General features: G+C 36.2%; 1 protein-coding gene across 1 annotated transcript in view; it reads left to right on the plus strand.

The window, feature by feature from the left end:
* The window catches only part of LOC107746022 (melatonin receptor type 1A-A-like), a 41,941-nt gene extending 26,363 nt beyond the window's left edge, over window positions 1–15,578 (plus strand). Inside the window, exon 2 of the mRNA XM_016560065.1 lies at window positions 14,548–15,578. Within this exon, the coding sequence (XP_016415551.1) occupies window positions 14,548–15,416 (869 nt within the window). The 3' untranslated portion in view covers window positions 15,417–15,578. The remainder of the gene's footprint in view (window positions 1–14,547) is intronic.
* The last annotated feature ends 2,388 nt before the right edge of the window (window positions 15,579–17,966 follow it).

Raw genomic sequence — 17,966 nt, forward strand, 5'->3', positions numbered from 1 at the left:
TCAACTTTATTTTTTATTTAACACTCCTACAGCTACATTGAACTCATTTTAATACTTGTTTAAAAGTTACAAAGTTCTTTTTAAAAGAGATATTGAAGGCTATGATATGGTTCATTTTAGGCAAACAAAGCAAACATTGAAAAGAAAGCAAATCTTTAGTCTTTTCAGAATACTGGAACATATTCTCTCAGTATGGCCATGGGTGTGCAAGTTGCGCCAAAGAACCGTCTATACTGTTCAATATTACTTACAATTTTGATGAGTAAAATGTTTAAATACAGATCTGAGACTAATTGAAAATCTGGGAAAGAAATATTCAAAATAAGCAAATTTGTGTTCATGTGTGTGTGTGTGTGTGTGTATATACACATATAATATTATATGTATTATAATAATTATATACTATTATTATATACTTTATACTTATTACATTTCTAAGCAAGTGTATGTGGAAATGTCTATGGGCTCATGCGCATTAGATTCATTAGTATGAGATGTATGTGCTGCATAGACCCACGTGTGGTTCTCTCTGCAGAGCTGATGAGGTGAAATGAAGGAGTGCTGTATTCCTGACCCTCATAATATGCTCAACTCTTCAGCCCACGCCTAACAGTACACACTCATAATGAATATGAGAAATGTGTAAAAGGCATGCTTGACTTCTCCACACTCTACTGTCAGCAGTTACCTCGTATGTGCTTGTCTGTTATTCAGCGTAGCACACATTTCTCTGCCGCTAACATAATTGTAACTCACAAAAACTGGGGGCTGCTTCTATTGCAGAAAGTGAGTCATGTTGAATGCGTTTACACCATTTATAGTGGAGGCTGTATGTTATTTGCTCCTGTATGTTCTAATAAAATGCTTTGCTCAGTGGGAAAAGGAAAATTGCCACTTTAAGGATATTGTAAGAAAAAAGATTTTAATCTTTTTAATTTTGCTTTAGTGTGCAAACATTTAGTCATTATAAATGGAAACATCTGAATTTTTTCTTCTCACCAAGGCTGCATTTATTTGATCAAAAATGTAGTAAAACAGCAATATTATGAACTATTATTACAATTGAAAATAAATTGTGGAATATAAAATTATTTTTTCCATTTCAGCCAGTTTTTTTTCAGCCATTACTCCAGTCTTCAGTGTCACATGATCCTTCAGAAATCATACTAATATGCTGATTTGATGCTCAAGAAGCATTAATTATTAATATCAATGTTAAAAACAGATAATTAATATTGTTGTGGAAGTTGATACATTTTATCAGGATTCTAGGAATAGATTTAAATAGATTTTTATTGTAACATTGTAAAAGTCTTTACTGTCACTTTTGATTAATGCATCCTTGGTGAGTAAATTAATGTCTTTAAAAAAAGATTTCTTACTGACCCCAACCTTTTGAGTGGTAGTGTGCATAATATTCTAATATTGTAATATTTTAATAACTCTTAATAACAATAAAAATCATTTTAATTGATATTTCTGAAGTAATGCTATCTAACAGAGACATCAACAGATTACATTTCAGAACAAAGCATCTTTTTGCCTCACCCACAACATTATTTTCGGTCACATCAAAACTGAAATGATTTGCGCGTGAGCCTTTTTTTTTTTTGGCAAGTTTTGGTGAGAATTTGATGACTAATGAGCCGTTATGAAGGAGAATATTAATAAAAATAGTCAAACAACAATAGCCTTTCTGAATAATATAGACAAAAAATAATATAGTTTTTGTAACTGTTACTGTTGTTAACTTGATTTAAAGTATATTAATACAAATAAATGAAATAAATTTTAAAATGCTTGATAGCATCCCTGAACTGTTTTTTTAATAGCACAGTGGTTCTCAAACTTTATACTGACAATATACCTGATTTTTAGTATTTTTGTTGTATCACAAATCTGCTTGTTTTCAAACTTTTTTTTTAATGAAAAGAATACATACACAAAAATGTGATACGATATTTCGATTATATGATATTTTTGTTTCCTTGTTGATAGTGTAAAGTAAATGCTATTCCATATACTTTTTAAAGGGGTCATATGATCTTGCTAAAAATAACAATATTTTGTGTATTTGGTGTAATGAAATGTGTTTATGCGGTTTAAGGTTAAAAAAACACATTATTTTCTACATACTGTACATTATTGTTTCTCCTCTATGCCCCGCCTTTCTGAAACGCGTCGATTTTTATTTAGTCTTTGCAACTTTACAGACCTTCTTTATGCACCAAGAGCTTGTAACACTCCAAAGAGAAAGGAAACATTGAAATCGCATCATATGACCCCTTTAAAACTGTTAAAACGTTATGAATTTACACCGGAAAATTACAGAAGACCACCACACGCCACTGCTCTTGGAGGACATGCTTGTTTGAATAGGACAGCCTAATGCTTGACACCCAGTGGATGAGAAGTAGAACTGACAGTCCTGTCAGCATGAGGACTGGCTGAGTGTGTGTGTGTGTTTGGTGACTTGGGCTCAAACCTGTCATCTGACAGGGTGAAGTCCTCAGTAGTGCTGTGTGTATTTCTCTGTCTCCACCTCTCTTTCTTTCAGAGTTCATGTGAATGTGCATGTGTTTCAGAGTCTGTGGCATGGATCTGTCAGCTCGTGTCTTGCCAACTTTGCTCCGAACTTGCCTGACGCGGAGTGTGACACCACCTGTGGTGTTTTGTCATCTCTGCTCGCTCACGGGAGACGCTGAGCTTGTACGACAGGTACCGTCACACCGTCCGCAAGCTGCGTCATAACACCAGTGACACGAGGTTGTATTCTCAAACTTTCTGACTCAGAGCCCCTGTTGAATAACACTATATGGCAAATGTTTGGTATTTAGCTGTGATTATGACATAACTGCTTTTTCTCAAACTTTTTTTCTTCTTTTTTTGGGGACCAATTCTCACAATTAAATAACTATTAATTATTAACCACGACTTTTGCCTCAATAAACTCCTAATTTGCTGCTTATTAATAGTTATAAAGGAAGTTGTTAAGTTTAGGTATGGTGTAGGATTAAGGGATCTAAAATATGGTCATGCAGAATAAGGCATTAATATGTGCTTTATAAGTACTAATAAACAGCCAATATGCTAGTAATATGCATGCTAATAAGCAACTAGTTAATAGTGATAATTGGTCCCTAAACTAAAGGGTTACAGAAAAAAGAAATAATATAATATAATAAAGATATAAGTATAATAAACAATATAAAAATAATATTTCAGTTTACATTTTTATTTTATGCATTTAGTATTTTCATTTAGATTAGTGTTAGATTCTTCAATATAAGCATTACTTATTGAGGGGAATAACAACAACAACAACAACAACAACAACAACAATAATAAGTATTAATATAAAATTATATTTCACTTTACTCTTTGGCTGAACATGATTCAATCATGGACACTGGTTGCACACGAATGAATCAAGTTATTTGGACATGTCTAATTTTAGTTGAGTTTTCTCAGTTCACTTTAGTTGATTGTACATGAAGTAGTTGAGAGGAAATAACATATTATTTCAATCATGTGGAACCACTATCCATGATTAAATCAAGTTCAGCCAACGTGTTATAATAACATACTAGCAAGTTAAATCTAGCTTTTCTTTACACATATGATGTTAGAGATTGGAAGTCTAAAGATGGCACTGATTACAGCCTGATTACGATTTAATTTGAGCTAGTTGATTGAAACATGTTCTTTCAAAATGAAAACACTGAGTTAAGCCAAAGAGTAATCATTTCAAGTCAGTTTAACAGGATGCAATGGTGTTTATTCTTGTGGCCAGTGAGAAATTCACTTGGACGTTCATTCACAGGGGGATCTGGGTTTTCTGAAAGTGCTTGCTTGTCATTTATGCGTGGTGGTGTTTGTTTTCATTAGATTTGTTTAAAGGGGTTTTTGAGCGGTTCGCTTGAATTTTGGTGAATGCTCCAAAATAACTTTAAAGTGAACAGAAGCCCTTTAATGTGAATTGAACTGAACTCATCTCATAAATCTGGTCTAAGGTTCATTCTGAGTGTTTTGGGTTGATTTTCACATTTTGGCTGTTACATGTTAATGCAGGTAATAAAGAGATTATGATGTTAGAAACACCAAGGTCATGTCTGAGCTGATCAGGTGTATACCTTTAATGATGTAAGTTGCTTTGAATAAGTTTCTGCCAAATTCATAAATGTAAACATTATTTGTTTGGAAATGACAGACTGTCCGACTTATCTGGGATACAAAAATGCTGAAGCATGATCTGTAGTTTTCATAAAAGCCCTGGAACTGTCAAAAATCCCCATTTATTTGTCAGCAAATGTCAGCCAGTTGATGTAAAATATGTAATCCGGCAGACTTTTGCTGACAAATAAACAACAGGGATATTTTGGAGCAGGTATGACACAGAGAAAGAGTACACATTGTTTATTTGCATATAGACACCATAACCATACAAAGAATGATTGAACATTGGCGAACTTACCATTAAAAGAGCCATTTTACATTACACAGGCAACACTTTCAAATTACAAAATCTTAATTTGTGTAAATTTGATAATTGTAAATTAAAATGTAGTTGCTTTTTTTGTTGTTGCAATAAACAAAGGGATTGCACTTTACTGGCTTGATTAACTTGACCTGTATTGCATAGCGCTATTAAGATGAATCCTTGTCTATGTTTGGCTGCTTGGAGACTCGTGGACAGACAGATAGTGGCAGCAGGGAGGGAAGTAAAGCACAGGGAGCTGCTTCAAAATCAATGAGAGTGGTGGCCACAATCCAGCAAAACTGCTTTGAATGTGCGATAGGTTAGAAAAGTATGCATCTAAGAGCAGCCTGTGCTGCCCTAGGCAGTTTGTCCAGATCCTCCACTGCAGCTTAAATGGGCCAGTCTGAGGATGTCTTTTACTGACATTTTTGCGAATAGTGATGTTAGGTCTAGAATTTGAAGCTTTTAATGTTTTGCAGCATGTTTGCTGTATGGTCATCAGCGATGAGAGTATTCTCTTATGCTGACAGCTGTCTGCTACCTCTGATTTTTTTTTTAGAAACATCTTAGCTCAGAATCCTGTCCTGTCTGTTTTATAACCATGGTAATTTCACTTAGGAAATAGAACTTTGTCAAATCTTAAATCAAGATAGGAAGTTTCTGCACTGTAAGGCCGGATCTAATTAAACAATTGAATTACAATATCCTTAAATATTTAAGTTTGACTACATTACTTATAAAATATAAATAGATTCTACTCATTTGTAGACATATTTAAAACTGTGAATAAATTTAAGTTAAATGAACTAGTTTTATGAAGTTTATCTCCTGACCACGCCTCCATCACACTGGTGCTGCGGAGTTAGTAACGACACTGTTGTGATTGTGTGTGAATTCAAGGAGCTGTTGAGAAGTTGGCACATTTGTTTTAGCTAGTTCTATGGACATTCCTTTCTGCCATTTTCCTTTTATCATTTCTTTTTTTTCCCTCGAGAGATTGTTTGTGATCGGCGAAACTTTCTATCCGTTAGGCCAAGTTCACACTACAGGATTTTAAGCCCGATTTGCAAGTCAACGAGCTCACCGACAGGTCGGGCTGTGATTGGGGGAAAATCAGCAGGTGATCAGTGCTCCGCAATCTTTATTTGTGAACTAGTCAACGACGCATCAAAGAGGCTTGCTGACACCTCGCCGAACCGCCAAATGGATTTCTAGCATGCCAAATATCTGGGCCTCATCACATCACATGGTGTCAGGTGTCGCGACGAGCTACAGCCAATGAGAGAGCAAGGCAAGAGTTGAGGTCAGCAGAAGAAAAGCAGCAGCAGCAACATGGCTTTAAGAAAAGTTTGGACACAAGAAATTTAGCAAAATATTTCCGAACAAATCATCACGCAAACAGCTTGCTGCACTAATTTCTTCCTGACGTCCATTTTCAAATAAACAACTCGTTTCACTTGCTGTTTCACGTCATTCCCGTTCAACTTCTCGCGTGTGTTTTCGTGACAAAATGTGGTTTGGGGACCGTGTAGAGTCGTTGTGAGTAAAAACACTTTATTTTTTATTCAGCAGATAATGCTCAACCTGGGAAATTGTGAGCTGGCACCCAAAATGCAATACTACCGATATTGTGAACTCAGAGTGTAAACAAACCATATAATTTTTATGCAGTTTGTTGTGATTCTGAGATAGACTGCTTAACAATAAGTTAATTTGTTAAACTAGTGGGTTTTTTATCATGTTTTATGGGGAAATGTTTTCGGGACTTGAACAATTCATGTTTTGTCGTGTTTTCAAAATTACATTTGGAATTAAATTGAAATAAAACCGAAAATTGTAGGAATGTTTTCTTTTTTTAAAATTAATTTTATAGTTTAAAAAATGGAAAATATAAAACAACTTATATAGATTGAACTTGTGGAAATTAGTACATTGAACTTAAATACACTAGGTGTAATAACTGCAAATTAATTGATATTACAAAACATTTAATTAACTTAAAGTTCACAATACTTACATTTTTAGAGCAACCAGTTTCCTCAAGTTTCTTAATAAATTCAGTTTACATGGTAAACACAGTTTACAGTAACCTTATTTAGTAAATGTATTTATTCATTTTTCTTAGATGTCAAGTGTGAATAAATAATTTTTTTGGTAATAGTGATATGAGTCACTTATCATTTTTCACTTGTACAACACAACAAAAGAGCTTTTTCCATCATTTATAGTTCATTTATCTAGCTGCTGCTATTTAATTTCTAACTTGAATATGTCATAATAAACACAAACATAGGAGATTCCCAGCTGCAGTGTTTTCTTTTCTTTTTCTTTTTTTTTTGAGTGCCAAATATGGACACCTTCATTATGAATGAATAAATATATGAGCAAACGAACTCAACTACGTAGCTAAGACATCTATGAAAACATATTTTGACCTTTGTAAGGAATATATGTTGTGAGACTTGTAAAATAAATTCAGCTCATCTTCTCGTCATTATTTATGAGATTCATTGTTGTGGGCTGTAAGCTGCATTTGTCATATACAGCATGTTGCATTTAAAGTCATCCTTCACACAATGCCATATAGTCTTTTACCGTGTTGAGGGAATTCTGGTTCTAAATATGGAAGCTTCTGGCGTCTGCAGTTTCATGCCGCATGTGTCTGCACACTAATGTGTTAATGTGTCGCTGTATGCCCTTGCCCTTGTCCCTCAGTTTAACTCCACACTAGCAGTGTGGCATTATGGTTGGAGGGGTTGGTTTTGAATTTCAGCGCTGTTTACTGAAGGGAGTTAATCAGGCGGATTACTGTGCTCACAGTCCTCCATGTAACACCTTGTTGCCTCTGAGTGCAGCACTAAACCCAGTGACTGAAAACTATTTGACATTGGTGCTTTGCTTTGTGTGCCTTTGGGGGAATCCATAAGAGTAAAAGAGAGCCATTTCCATTCAGATGTGTAAATAAAATTCATACTTTTTTGCTCTCTTCAGCCTCTGTAAATGAACTTCTGAGGAGTACTGTTAGAACCATCAAAGTGCTTCTTTTGTTTTCAAACAGACTCAGAATGGCAGTATACAGAGCGTGAGAGAGTTAGAGAGAGGCTTGTCAATTACCTTTCTTGTTCATAAACATGATATCCATATCAGCCCAAATCAAATAACTTCACGCAGGCTTCCCGTTATGGTAGACTGCGTAGGTGAAAGGGCTTCTGCTGACACAGTAATCAGCTTGGAGAAAAACTAGAAGGCTATTTCTGTCACAGGTTCCCTGTCCTATTTTTGTCTCAGAAAGACATATTAAGGGACCACAGCCAACTATGTGGGTGTTGAAAAGGAAGGGTATAATTGGTTGATAATTAGCTGAAAACCTAGAGGTTTTCATTTTATTGACTGTAATTGGAGTCATTATGAATGTTACATTCAAAGCCACCCACTTGCTGTTTTCCACTCACAGAGTCTTTGCCGTTCATTTTATGGGTTTTTACTGTATAATCTTCATCAACGAAGTGTTCAGAAACCTCTCTCATTCACTGAGTTGTGAAAACACACACAGGCCCAATTAAAGGGGCGATTCTGTGCTATGTCATGCAGAAAATTGCAACATTACTTCAAGCTTGTAGTATAAGGACCATCCACAAGGCAGATGGTGATTCACGCAAAATAAACATCTTACTGAATAGCAAATCATACAGAATTTCATGATTCTGATTCTGATTCCACTTAACAATTCCAATTCATTACTGATTCTATTAACAGTTGTTTTTGTTATTCTTTTTGAGGTAGAAAGAATGAAAATGAAACAATTCTTTTTGCATTAGCTACCTTGTTTTGTCAGTTTATGATTTCAGACAGCATGAGAGTCATAACAAATCAGACATACACTACCATTCAAAAGTTTAGGGGTCAGTACGACATTTTTTTAAAAAAGTTAGTTCTGTTATTCAGTAAGCACACATTACAAAAGATTTTTATATCAAATTAATGTCATTGTTTTGAACTTTCTATTCATCCAAGAACCCTGAAAATAATGTATCATGGTTTCCACAAAACATATTGATCAGAACAACTATTTTCAGTATTGATAATAAGAAGAAAAGTTTATTGAGTGCCACATGAGTACTTTTCATGATACATTTTCCGGCTGATATATATATTGCAGGTAGCTGTTTTTGAAGTTATCAGCATTGGAAGAAACCCATATCCACTTGGCTTATTAACCAAAGTATTTATTCTACTGACATCTTTGTGAATGGACAGTGGATTTTTTTTTTTTGAGTAAAAAAATATGATTCAGTTAGTTTGTGTTAAATGTATTATGCATATGCATATTATGAATTACAACACCTTGCTTTCTTCTTATCAACATCAGCCATTGATAAACCCATGTTGGTCAGCCAGCATCTTAAATTGCCGTAAACAATGAATGAAGTTTTAAGTGGTCCAATCCTGCTCCCAGACAGCCACTGTCCTGCAGAATTTAGCTCCAACCCCAAGTAAATACGTGAAAAACTCCTATTCAAAGTCTTCAGCATTACTAGAAACTTTCAGACAGGTGTTTTGGGGCAAGTTAGATCTAAACTCTTCAGGTTATTGGTCCTCCAGGAGCAGGATTTCACATATATTTTATTTCGGTGTTCCATCTGCATCGGTGGAAGAATGCATACATTCCGGAACCATAATGGAACCAAATGTCATGAGAATAATTTGACTGTTGAACTAAATTTAGTCATGCTGGTATCCCTAAAATGTACACATATCACTGAATCCATTAAAAAATGATATCAGTCAATCTATTTGGAAAACCTTTTCCATTTTAAGAGCTCAGGAAGCGATCTAGAATATTGTTTTTATGTAAAGTATAGAGTGACATTCATGATAATGTATTTCTACACTAAAACAGTATTCGTAATGTTAATTGTTAAGTAGTCAAGTGTAAATGTAATATATGCATGCAATTACAGTGCTGTCTTCCTCCGCTGATGCATCTGTAAAATGGCATGGCTTGACATATTGAAATATTGAGGTGTTTAACATACATTAACATACATTATCTTGAAGGTTATGTATAATGACCTGCCGGAAGGAAGAAAGGGAAGCTGCCTCACATTCTGACCTTGTCGATTCGGTGACCTGCTGACCTATCTCCTCTTGCGCAAGTTGAGATCTGACCCTATGCATTGTGCTCTAATTGAGACAGCATGGCGTTGCAAGGATATTGGCCGCACCTGACGAGTCTGGACATGCCTGAAGCAGCCCTGAACTTTAGCATGTGAATGACTATTCCATACATTAGATAGAATACTCTGAAAAGAGAAAATGATATGCACACACTAATGTGATTCACCCAAGCTGGAACATTACAAGGTGTTAAGTGGTTAGAGGGAATGTCTGAGGCCATTTGTTTAAGGGCAGAGACTCATATCTTTCCGGTAATATGCTTCTATCAGTTGTCAGTTTGGTACCGATCTAAAATACCACAAGGGAAAACATTTAAAAGTTTGGGAACCAACTAGAAAGAGTGATGGAGAAAATGGGGAATGTTTTCCATGAGCCAGAGTCCTATCTCCCTGTAAGCTAAATAAAATGGTTTGAGTGACACCTTAATCTCTCTGATAACCCAAACTCACAGATTTGCAGCCAAGCAAAGCCAATGGCATCACATTCCCTTGGGACTTCACAGCTTGACTTTGTCAAGGACAATTCTTTGATTTCTTCCATTCCTCCTTCTGTCTGTAAGAAAGAAGGCTGCGTAGCCTCCATCATCCACCCCTCTTAGTCACAAATACGCGGAGTGCACCAGTGAAGTCGTCATAGAGACAACCCAAGTAACCTCTGCTGTCAGTGTGCATCAAGACTTAACCTGTAATGGCTCCATCTGAGGTCTTGAGTCTAGGACAAACCGTGACTGCTGAGAGATTTGAAACAATCTTGTTTTGTGAACTTTTGAATGCCTCCATGAGCAAGTGTATGTTTAGATTCAGTTAGAGAGCATCAATGGGATAGTTTAACCTAAAAATTAAAATTCTGTCATCATTTTCTCATCCTCATATTGTTGCAAACCTGTATAATGTTCTTTCCTCTGTGGAACACAATAATGAATTTTGAATGTTTCAACCCTTTTGTCAGCATACTTGCAATTCACACAAAAATTAAATAAAAAATTATGATTACAGGGGCAGACCTCAAAACATTTTTTTTACCATAGTACATGATTTGTAAATTAGTACATTTTGATGTTTGCGTCACATAACCAGCTCCATATATGTGGATTTTCTGGCATAGTAAACTTGCTAGGTAGCTCACCTGGTACAGCATTCACTTGCGATATAAACAAGCAAAAATGGCATGGCTGCATTAGAAAATGCATTTTTTCCCCTCACATTTGCCTTTGTTAAAACTATCGGTTGGATTATACGTAATAAAACAATGCCAGAATAACATTCTTCTGTTTTTCTGTTTTGGGAAAAACTGAACACGCTTTTAGCACCACTGACTGGACATTTCACTTTGAAAAAAGTTGCTAAATGTGCAACAAGCAGTGTAATATTTTTCAGAAATGTTGCCACAAAAGGTTTTTCCAATGAGACTTGATTGCTTTTTGTCCATATAATTAATGTCAGTGGGGTCCGAAATAGTAGTGGGAAATAATAATTATAATAATAACATACTAAAAACTGAATAGAAAAAAAGAAAGCCTTTCAGAAGATTATTTTCCCCCCAAAATATGTTCCACAAAAGAAAGAACATAGAGGTTTGGAACAATATGAGGGCGAGTAAACAATGACAAAATTATAATTTTTAAGTGAAGTATCCCTTTAAAGGGGTCATATGATGCGATTTCAAGTTTTTCTTTCTCTTTGGAGTGTTACAAGCTGTTAAATGTTCACGCAAAGAAAGAAGGCTAACTTTATTGTTGCTGCCACCGCCATGTTGTGAAGACGCTGTGTGTTTCGTTGCGAAAGCGAAACTACTTTGTTTGGTCTTCGGGACACGACTAGAAATCAGTGATTAAGTTGTATTTACAAAACTGTTCCAGAACAGTTCAACCCACATATTCCGATGTGTGCAGCGGATTTTATGGAGGACTGTTTCCTGATCCTGGCAGAGTAGACTACAATGCCGGCTGTTCTGACTCACAGTCTGTAAGTACGTTTTCATATTTAAAGAATTTGCCACCGATGATTCAAACGCGAGTTTTGAGCAGTGTAGAGTAGCGCTTGTTGTTTGTCATTTCTCCGATCACAAATGCAGACATGGTTTTATGTTTACGCGGCGCGATGCAACGCAACGCATAAAAAGACAGTATAAATCATTATAATCCGTAATTGTGTCCCCACTGGATGCAACAAATGCCTCGTTTATAATGGGTTTTATTGGTTTTGTCTCGTCACTCCGGGACACGGCATCACAATATGGTAAGGGGCGTAACATTTCCGTCACACGCTTGAGGTATTCGGCCAATCACAACGCATTGGATAGCTGGCCAATCAGAGCACACCTCGCTTTTCAGAATGATGAGCTTTGTAAAAATCGATGCGTTTCAGAAAGGCGGGGCATAGAGGAGAAACAATAATGTACAGTATGTGGAAAATAATGTGTTTTTTGAACCTTAAACCGCATAAACACATTTCATTACACCAAATACACAAAATAATGTTCTTTTTATCAACATCATATGACCCCTTTAAGCTTTACATTAGAAAATAAGTAGAAGAAATGGGGCGGAGCCTCTATAAGCCACAAGAAGGATGCTCAGAGAAATGACCTCTGGTATTTAAGAACAGCCAAGGTTATTTGCCTGAAAAGCATGGATGATATTTGTGCAAATGGTGAGAATGTTCCGTGTATGTACCCCTATGTGGATGGCATGTCAACGGCATGCTTGAGGGTATATGTGAGTGACAGCTTTGCTTCAGGCCACTGCAAGCAAATCGTCAAGACGGACCGCCATTGCCCACAAATTAGTGCTTCTGTTCTACGTTTTGACAAGACTACTGACACGCGCTGACATTGCGAGGGGGCTGCGAGACAGCTGACTCACAAGGACGGGTTCATATGCCCATTTCTCAATGACTTATCAACATTCGGATTTCCAAGGGATTGTCTCAAAGGCAAATAAGACCTTTTTACTAAAAGCCCACCTTTTAATATAGCCTAATTACTTTTATAAAATATTGAGAGTTTGAGTAGTCAGCGAGAATCCAGAGGAAAAGTTTGTTGTTCATAGTTGGATCTTTTATAGGCTACGAGACATGATATTGATTGTCAGTTGTTTCATTGAAGTAACAACTTTTTCTCTTTAAAAACTATGATCTCTTTGTGAGGAAACTTCCTTCCTAAAATTAAAAAGGCAACTATATATTTTCATGTACAAAGATCTACTTATACTGTGTGAGAAAATTGACATTGTAATGTTGTTTTAAAATTTAATAATTGGCTTTTATATTGTCCCAATGTACTGAAGCCAAAACAAATTATTATATTATTATATTATATTATTATAAACATAAGTTGACAGCATATGTTTTTTTTCTAAACTCTCTTAGATGTATGAACCGGAAGAAAGGCATTATTAAAGTCAAATTTATCTCTAAGATAACAGTGGAAGTTAACATGTTAACTTAGACAGCCCTAAAAATACATTTAGTAAAAAAACATTTTTTTTTTTTTAAAGTTTTTCCACTGACTCCATCGGTGCTCTTGAGGTGACCCTAGTTTCATAATCTCTGACTTGAAAACAAACACAAAGGAAAAAATTGTTGTCAAACAGGATGAAAAGCATATCAGATAGTCCAGAGGGTTAATTGTAGACTTTGGTATCTTGGTAAACTGATCTCTTTTAATGCATGAGAGATTATTGGTGTCTTTTTTTCTCAGCAGAAAAATCTGAGAAGCATGAAATTTGCTTTCCAAATAGTCTCATTGCTCTATGGAAATGACATATTAAACAGATTTCTTTTGTATTTTTTTCTTTCCCTTTTGTTAAATAAATAATCTCAGTGCTTTTGTAATGAAATAAAATCAAACATATCGTATTGTATTTATGAATGAAACAGCATCTTCTTACACAATCTTAAGAAAAGAGGGAGTGCAACTCAGCTGCAACTGCCTTTAGTGTTTCCCTCTTGATTACAATGCTAGTTAATTATTTCAGCTTTACACACAATGTCAAGTCCTTGTGCCTGGCAGCAATTAGAGATGTGCATTCATTAAAACCGCCCGTGCTCTTTCCCTAATGCAGCCATCAGCTATAGGCCATGCCTAACCATCCACACAGTGAGGGAACCTAATTAATAATTGCACACTCTCACATTTATAAACGCACACGTGCACCCTACTTTAAATAGAATGCACATTCCGTGAATTGATGGAGGCAAATATTTGGAGTGCAGCTCATGCTTGTGTTTATGGGGCAATAAAAGCTTTACTGAACTCCTGGAAGACTTAGTAAAAAATGCTGGCAACATACGGACAACAAGGCTTGTCCGAATTCAATGATTGTGTCGCATCCTGTCTACTGAGATACCTTCATCTGATTGATTTTTGAAGGCAGCGTATCCTTCCATACCCACTATCCTGTCTGTTCGATTCTGTGACATTTGAGAAATTAGCACCAGGTGCCAGATTAACACCAATAACTTGGAGGTATCTTCTTTAATTGTGAGTTATTTTTCAAATATCTCATTTGAGTTTTTTGTACTGTGCTTCAGAATACAGTTAATAAAATATGCTTAAAAAACTGCCCTTCTACTCCTGTTAGGATAAGTTCAAATAGGACTAAGCAGTGACCTTGAAATTTAGGAAATTGTAGGTTGTTCTCTAATTTTGATCTCCACTGTATATACTGTATATATATATATACACACACACACACACACACACACAGACACACAGACACATGCATATGTATGTACACTTAATATAAGGCATAATGCTGCCTCAGAAGTCAACTGAGGTACCTTTGTGTGCAAAATATTGTCTGATATGGCTTCAAGTCTAAGCCTAAGCATTAGGATGCAGTCAAAGACTCCTTAACCTGTATCTCTCTATTTCTGTGTGTTTCTCAGGTAACATCTTTGTGGTGAGTTTGGCGGTGGCAGATCTGGTGGTGGCCATCTATCCGTATCCGCTGGTCCTGACCTCCATATTTCACCGGGGCTGGAACCTGGGATACATGCACTGCCAGATCAGCGGCTTCCTGATGGGCGTCAGTGTAATCGGCTCCATTTTCAACATCACCGGCATCGCAATTAACCGCTACTGTTATATCTGCCACAGCCTCAAATATGACAAGCTCTACAGTGACAAAAACTCAGTTTGCTATGTACTGCTAATCTGGGCCTTGACGGTGCTTGCAATTGTGCCCAACTTATTTGTAGGCTCCCTGCAGTATGATCCACGGGTTTATTCCTGTACGTTCGAGCAGTCAGCGAGCTCGGCCTACACGATCGCTGTCGTCTTCTTCCATTTCATCCTTCCCATCATGATCGTCACCTACTGCTACCTTCGAATCTGGGTTTTGGTCATACAGGTGCGACGACGAGTGAAGCCCGACAATCGTCCCAAGCTCACGCCTCACGACGTGCGAAACTTCGTCACAATGTTTGTTGTTTTCGTGCTTTTTGCAGTGTGCTGGGCACCATTAAACTTCATCGGGTTGGCGGTGGCGATTTCTCCAGAGCGTGTGGTTCCTTTAATACCCGAATGGCTCTTTGTGGCAAGTTATTTCATGGCCTACTTTAACAGTTGCCTCAATGCAATCATCTATGGAGTTTTGAACCAGAACTTCCGCCGCGAGTATAAGCGCATTGTGGTTTCGGTATGTACTGCGAGTATCTTCTTTGCAGAAAGTTCTAATGAAGCGCAAGAGAGACTAAAGAGCAAACCCTCGCCACTCATGACCAACAACAATCAGGTCAAGGTGGACTCTGTGTGAGTGTATATTGTGTAAGACGTGAAAAGATCACAACAAAATGAAATTTTTGCTTAAAAGTAAGCAAACTTGATTTAGAAAAAAATATCTGATAACCAAATATGTTGTCAGGAAGCAGCGCCTAGCCCTGAAACTGTGATTTGTTGCCTCAACACAATCAAAACAAACAGGAAATTATTATTATCATTGTCTTTTTTAAAGCACTTTTTCATTCTTGGTCAGAAGTACTTGTATGTATGAATTCTTTGTTTAAATGTTTACAGTAATTGTATCAGCAAATCTATGTAAGACATACTTTGTGTAATGATTTTATATGAGTTATCTTTGTCTGAAGAGAACAAAAAACAAACAAATATAAAGGTATGATTGATATATTACTGTATATAAATATATATTGAGTGTGTTTCACTGATGATGATCATTCAGTGGAGAACAAGGAACAGTGTTGTCAAAATGATGCATCAGCATATCTCTACAATGCCTGGCCACAACTGTGACCACAACTTTATAAACACTACCAAAAGAGTTTGTTACGGAGTTTACAGTTTTGAAATGACCTCACCCGGTTCAACACTGTTACTCTCCATTTCAGAAAGCAATACACCTAGGTTGCTGCTTTCCCACAATCCCCTGCAAATATCTATCCTTTCTGCTTGCTATTCTGTTTTTTTTTTTGCATTACCTGTCTTTGTCTTTTTAAACATCTCCTTACCTTCCCTCCTTTTATTTTTCTTTGTATCTGTCTCTTTTACTCCAATATTTGTTGTGCATGAATCTAATGACAAGTTCATATGCAAACTGAGTAAAAATAATAAAATTAAAATGTTTGATGAATAAAAAATGAAATTGGAATTTCTGCATAAGTATGTGAAATTTATTCATTATATCTAATAAAATAAAACAAGATTTAAAAAAAAAAATAATAATTCAAAACTGCATCAGAAATGAAGATTTTTAATAAGACTTATTTCCTGAGAATATATTTTGAATTAAGTGTATTTTTCTATATCATTGGCAAATAGTTTATTCTTGTTCTAAGCATAAATCTTAAAATTTTGTATTATAAAAATGTATATGTATTATAAATGTATTATAGTAATACATTTATTATTATTATTATTATTATTGTTGTGAAAATAATGATAATAAAAATTTGCCAACTGCATAAGCAAATGTCAGATATATACATTTATTTTTTAGGATAGGCAGATATTTTTTACTGGAAAACAACAAAAGAAATACTGATTGATGTTTTTTTTTTTCTTTTACAGCGTGAAAGTGAATAAATTTAATGCCAGCTGTTATTATGCATCACCTTTTGAATAACACAGAAAATAGGACAAAATGCAGGCAGTATTACCAATGCTCCAATATAAGTATTACAGTATTAGATTGAAGCTTATACAATGTAGTTTGAGTGACAAATGGAACTCAAGTGTAGTTCAGGCAGACCACAGCGTGACAGCCAGCATCAGCTGACTCGCAGCTGATTGTAACTCCTCCCACTACAATTAAATAAGATATATAAGTTAATCCGTACTCACACTTGCCTTAGTCTGTCGCACAGACATGCGCTTACCCTCCTCCATCCCCAACTCCTCCTTATGCAGGCATGATCACAAGCATCTTGTCCACGAAATTCATCTATCAGCTAATCGTTGCTTAATCTTTGATTAAAAGCATCTGCCAAATGAATAAATGTAAATGTTAATCTTATCCAGTCTCATTCACAGATCTGTATCACTTTTGCATGGAATTTTATATATGTTGCATTTTTAAAGGGGTCATATGATGCGATTTCATTTTTTCCTTTCTCTTTAGAGTGTTACAAGCTCTTGGTGCATAAAGAAGATCTGTAAAGTTGCAAAGACTAAAGTCTCAAATCCAAAGAGATATTCTTTATAAAAGTTAAGAGTTAGCCACACCTACCTAAAACGGCTCGTTCGAACACGCCCCCACATACCTACCTCACTATGTGGGAATCTTTTTAGCAGCATCATATGACCCCTTTAACAATTCTGGTAACTGCATTAGGCTTTGGGGGTTTCAAACCTCAGTGAGGTTTGCTTGTGGACAGCTCAGAATCTGAACCCTTCAGAGCAAAGCCTACCGCCAAAATAATGTTTAGGACCTCTACAATAATCTTAATCAAAGAGAGTGGCCCTGACTGAAATAGTTCTAGCTGAATGCCCACAACTGCTGCATTTTTCTCTCTCTCTCTCTCTCTCAGAAACATGACACATTGCAGTGAAATCACTCTGTTTAATCCAACCCAACCGACTGAACGAGTGCGTGAGAGAGCGAACGAGCGGCATAAAAATGCCAGGATTTACACTGCCCTCTAACAGAATTATGCACTAATCTGAGCCTCTCCTGCCTTCATCGCCCTCTGCAAGAGACCAAGAGATTCATATGTATAAAATTGATCATGTTATGAGGAAGGAGGGGTGATTTACTCTGACCCCGTCCAAGTGTGATTATGGTTGGAACATGAGAGTTGGTCAGTTTCGTGGAGGCTGTAATTTAGTGTTTGGAATTTTCTGCAAACAGCAA

Source organism: Sinocyclocheilus rhinocerous, unplaced genomic scaffold, assembly GCF_001515625.1.
Source record: "Sinocyclocheilus rhinocerous isolate Xijiao unplaced genomic scaffold, SAMN03320098_v1.1 scaffold288, whole genome shotgun sequence".
Lineage (NCBI taxonomy): Eukaryota > Metazoa > Chordata > Actinopteri > Cypriniformes > Cyprinidae > Sinocyclocheilus > Sinocyclocheilus rhinocerous.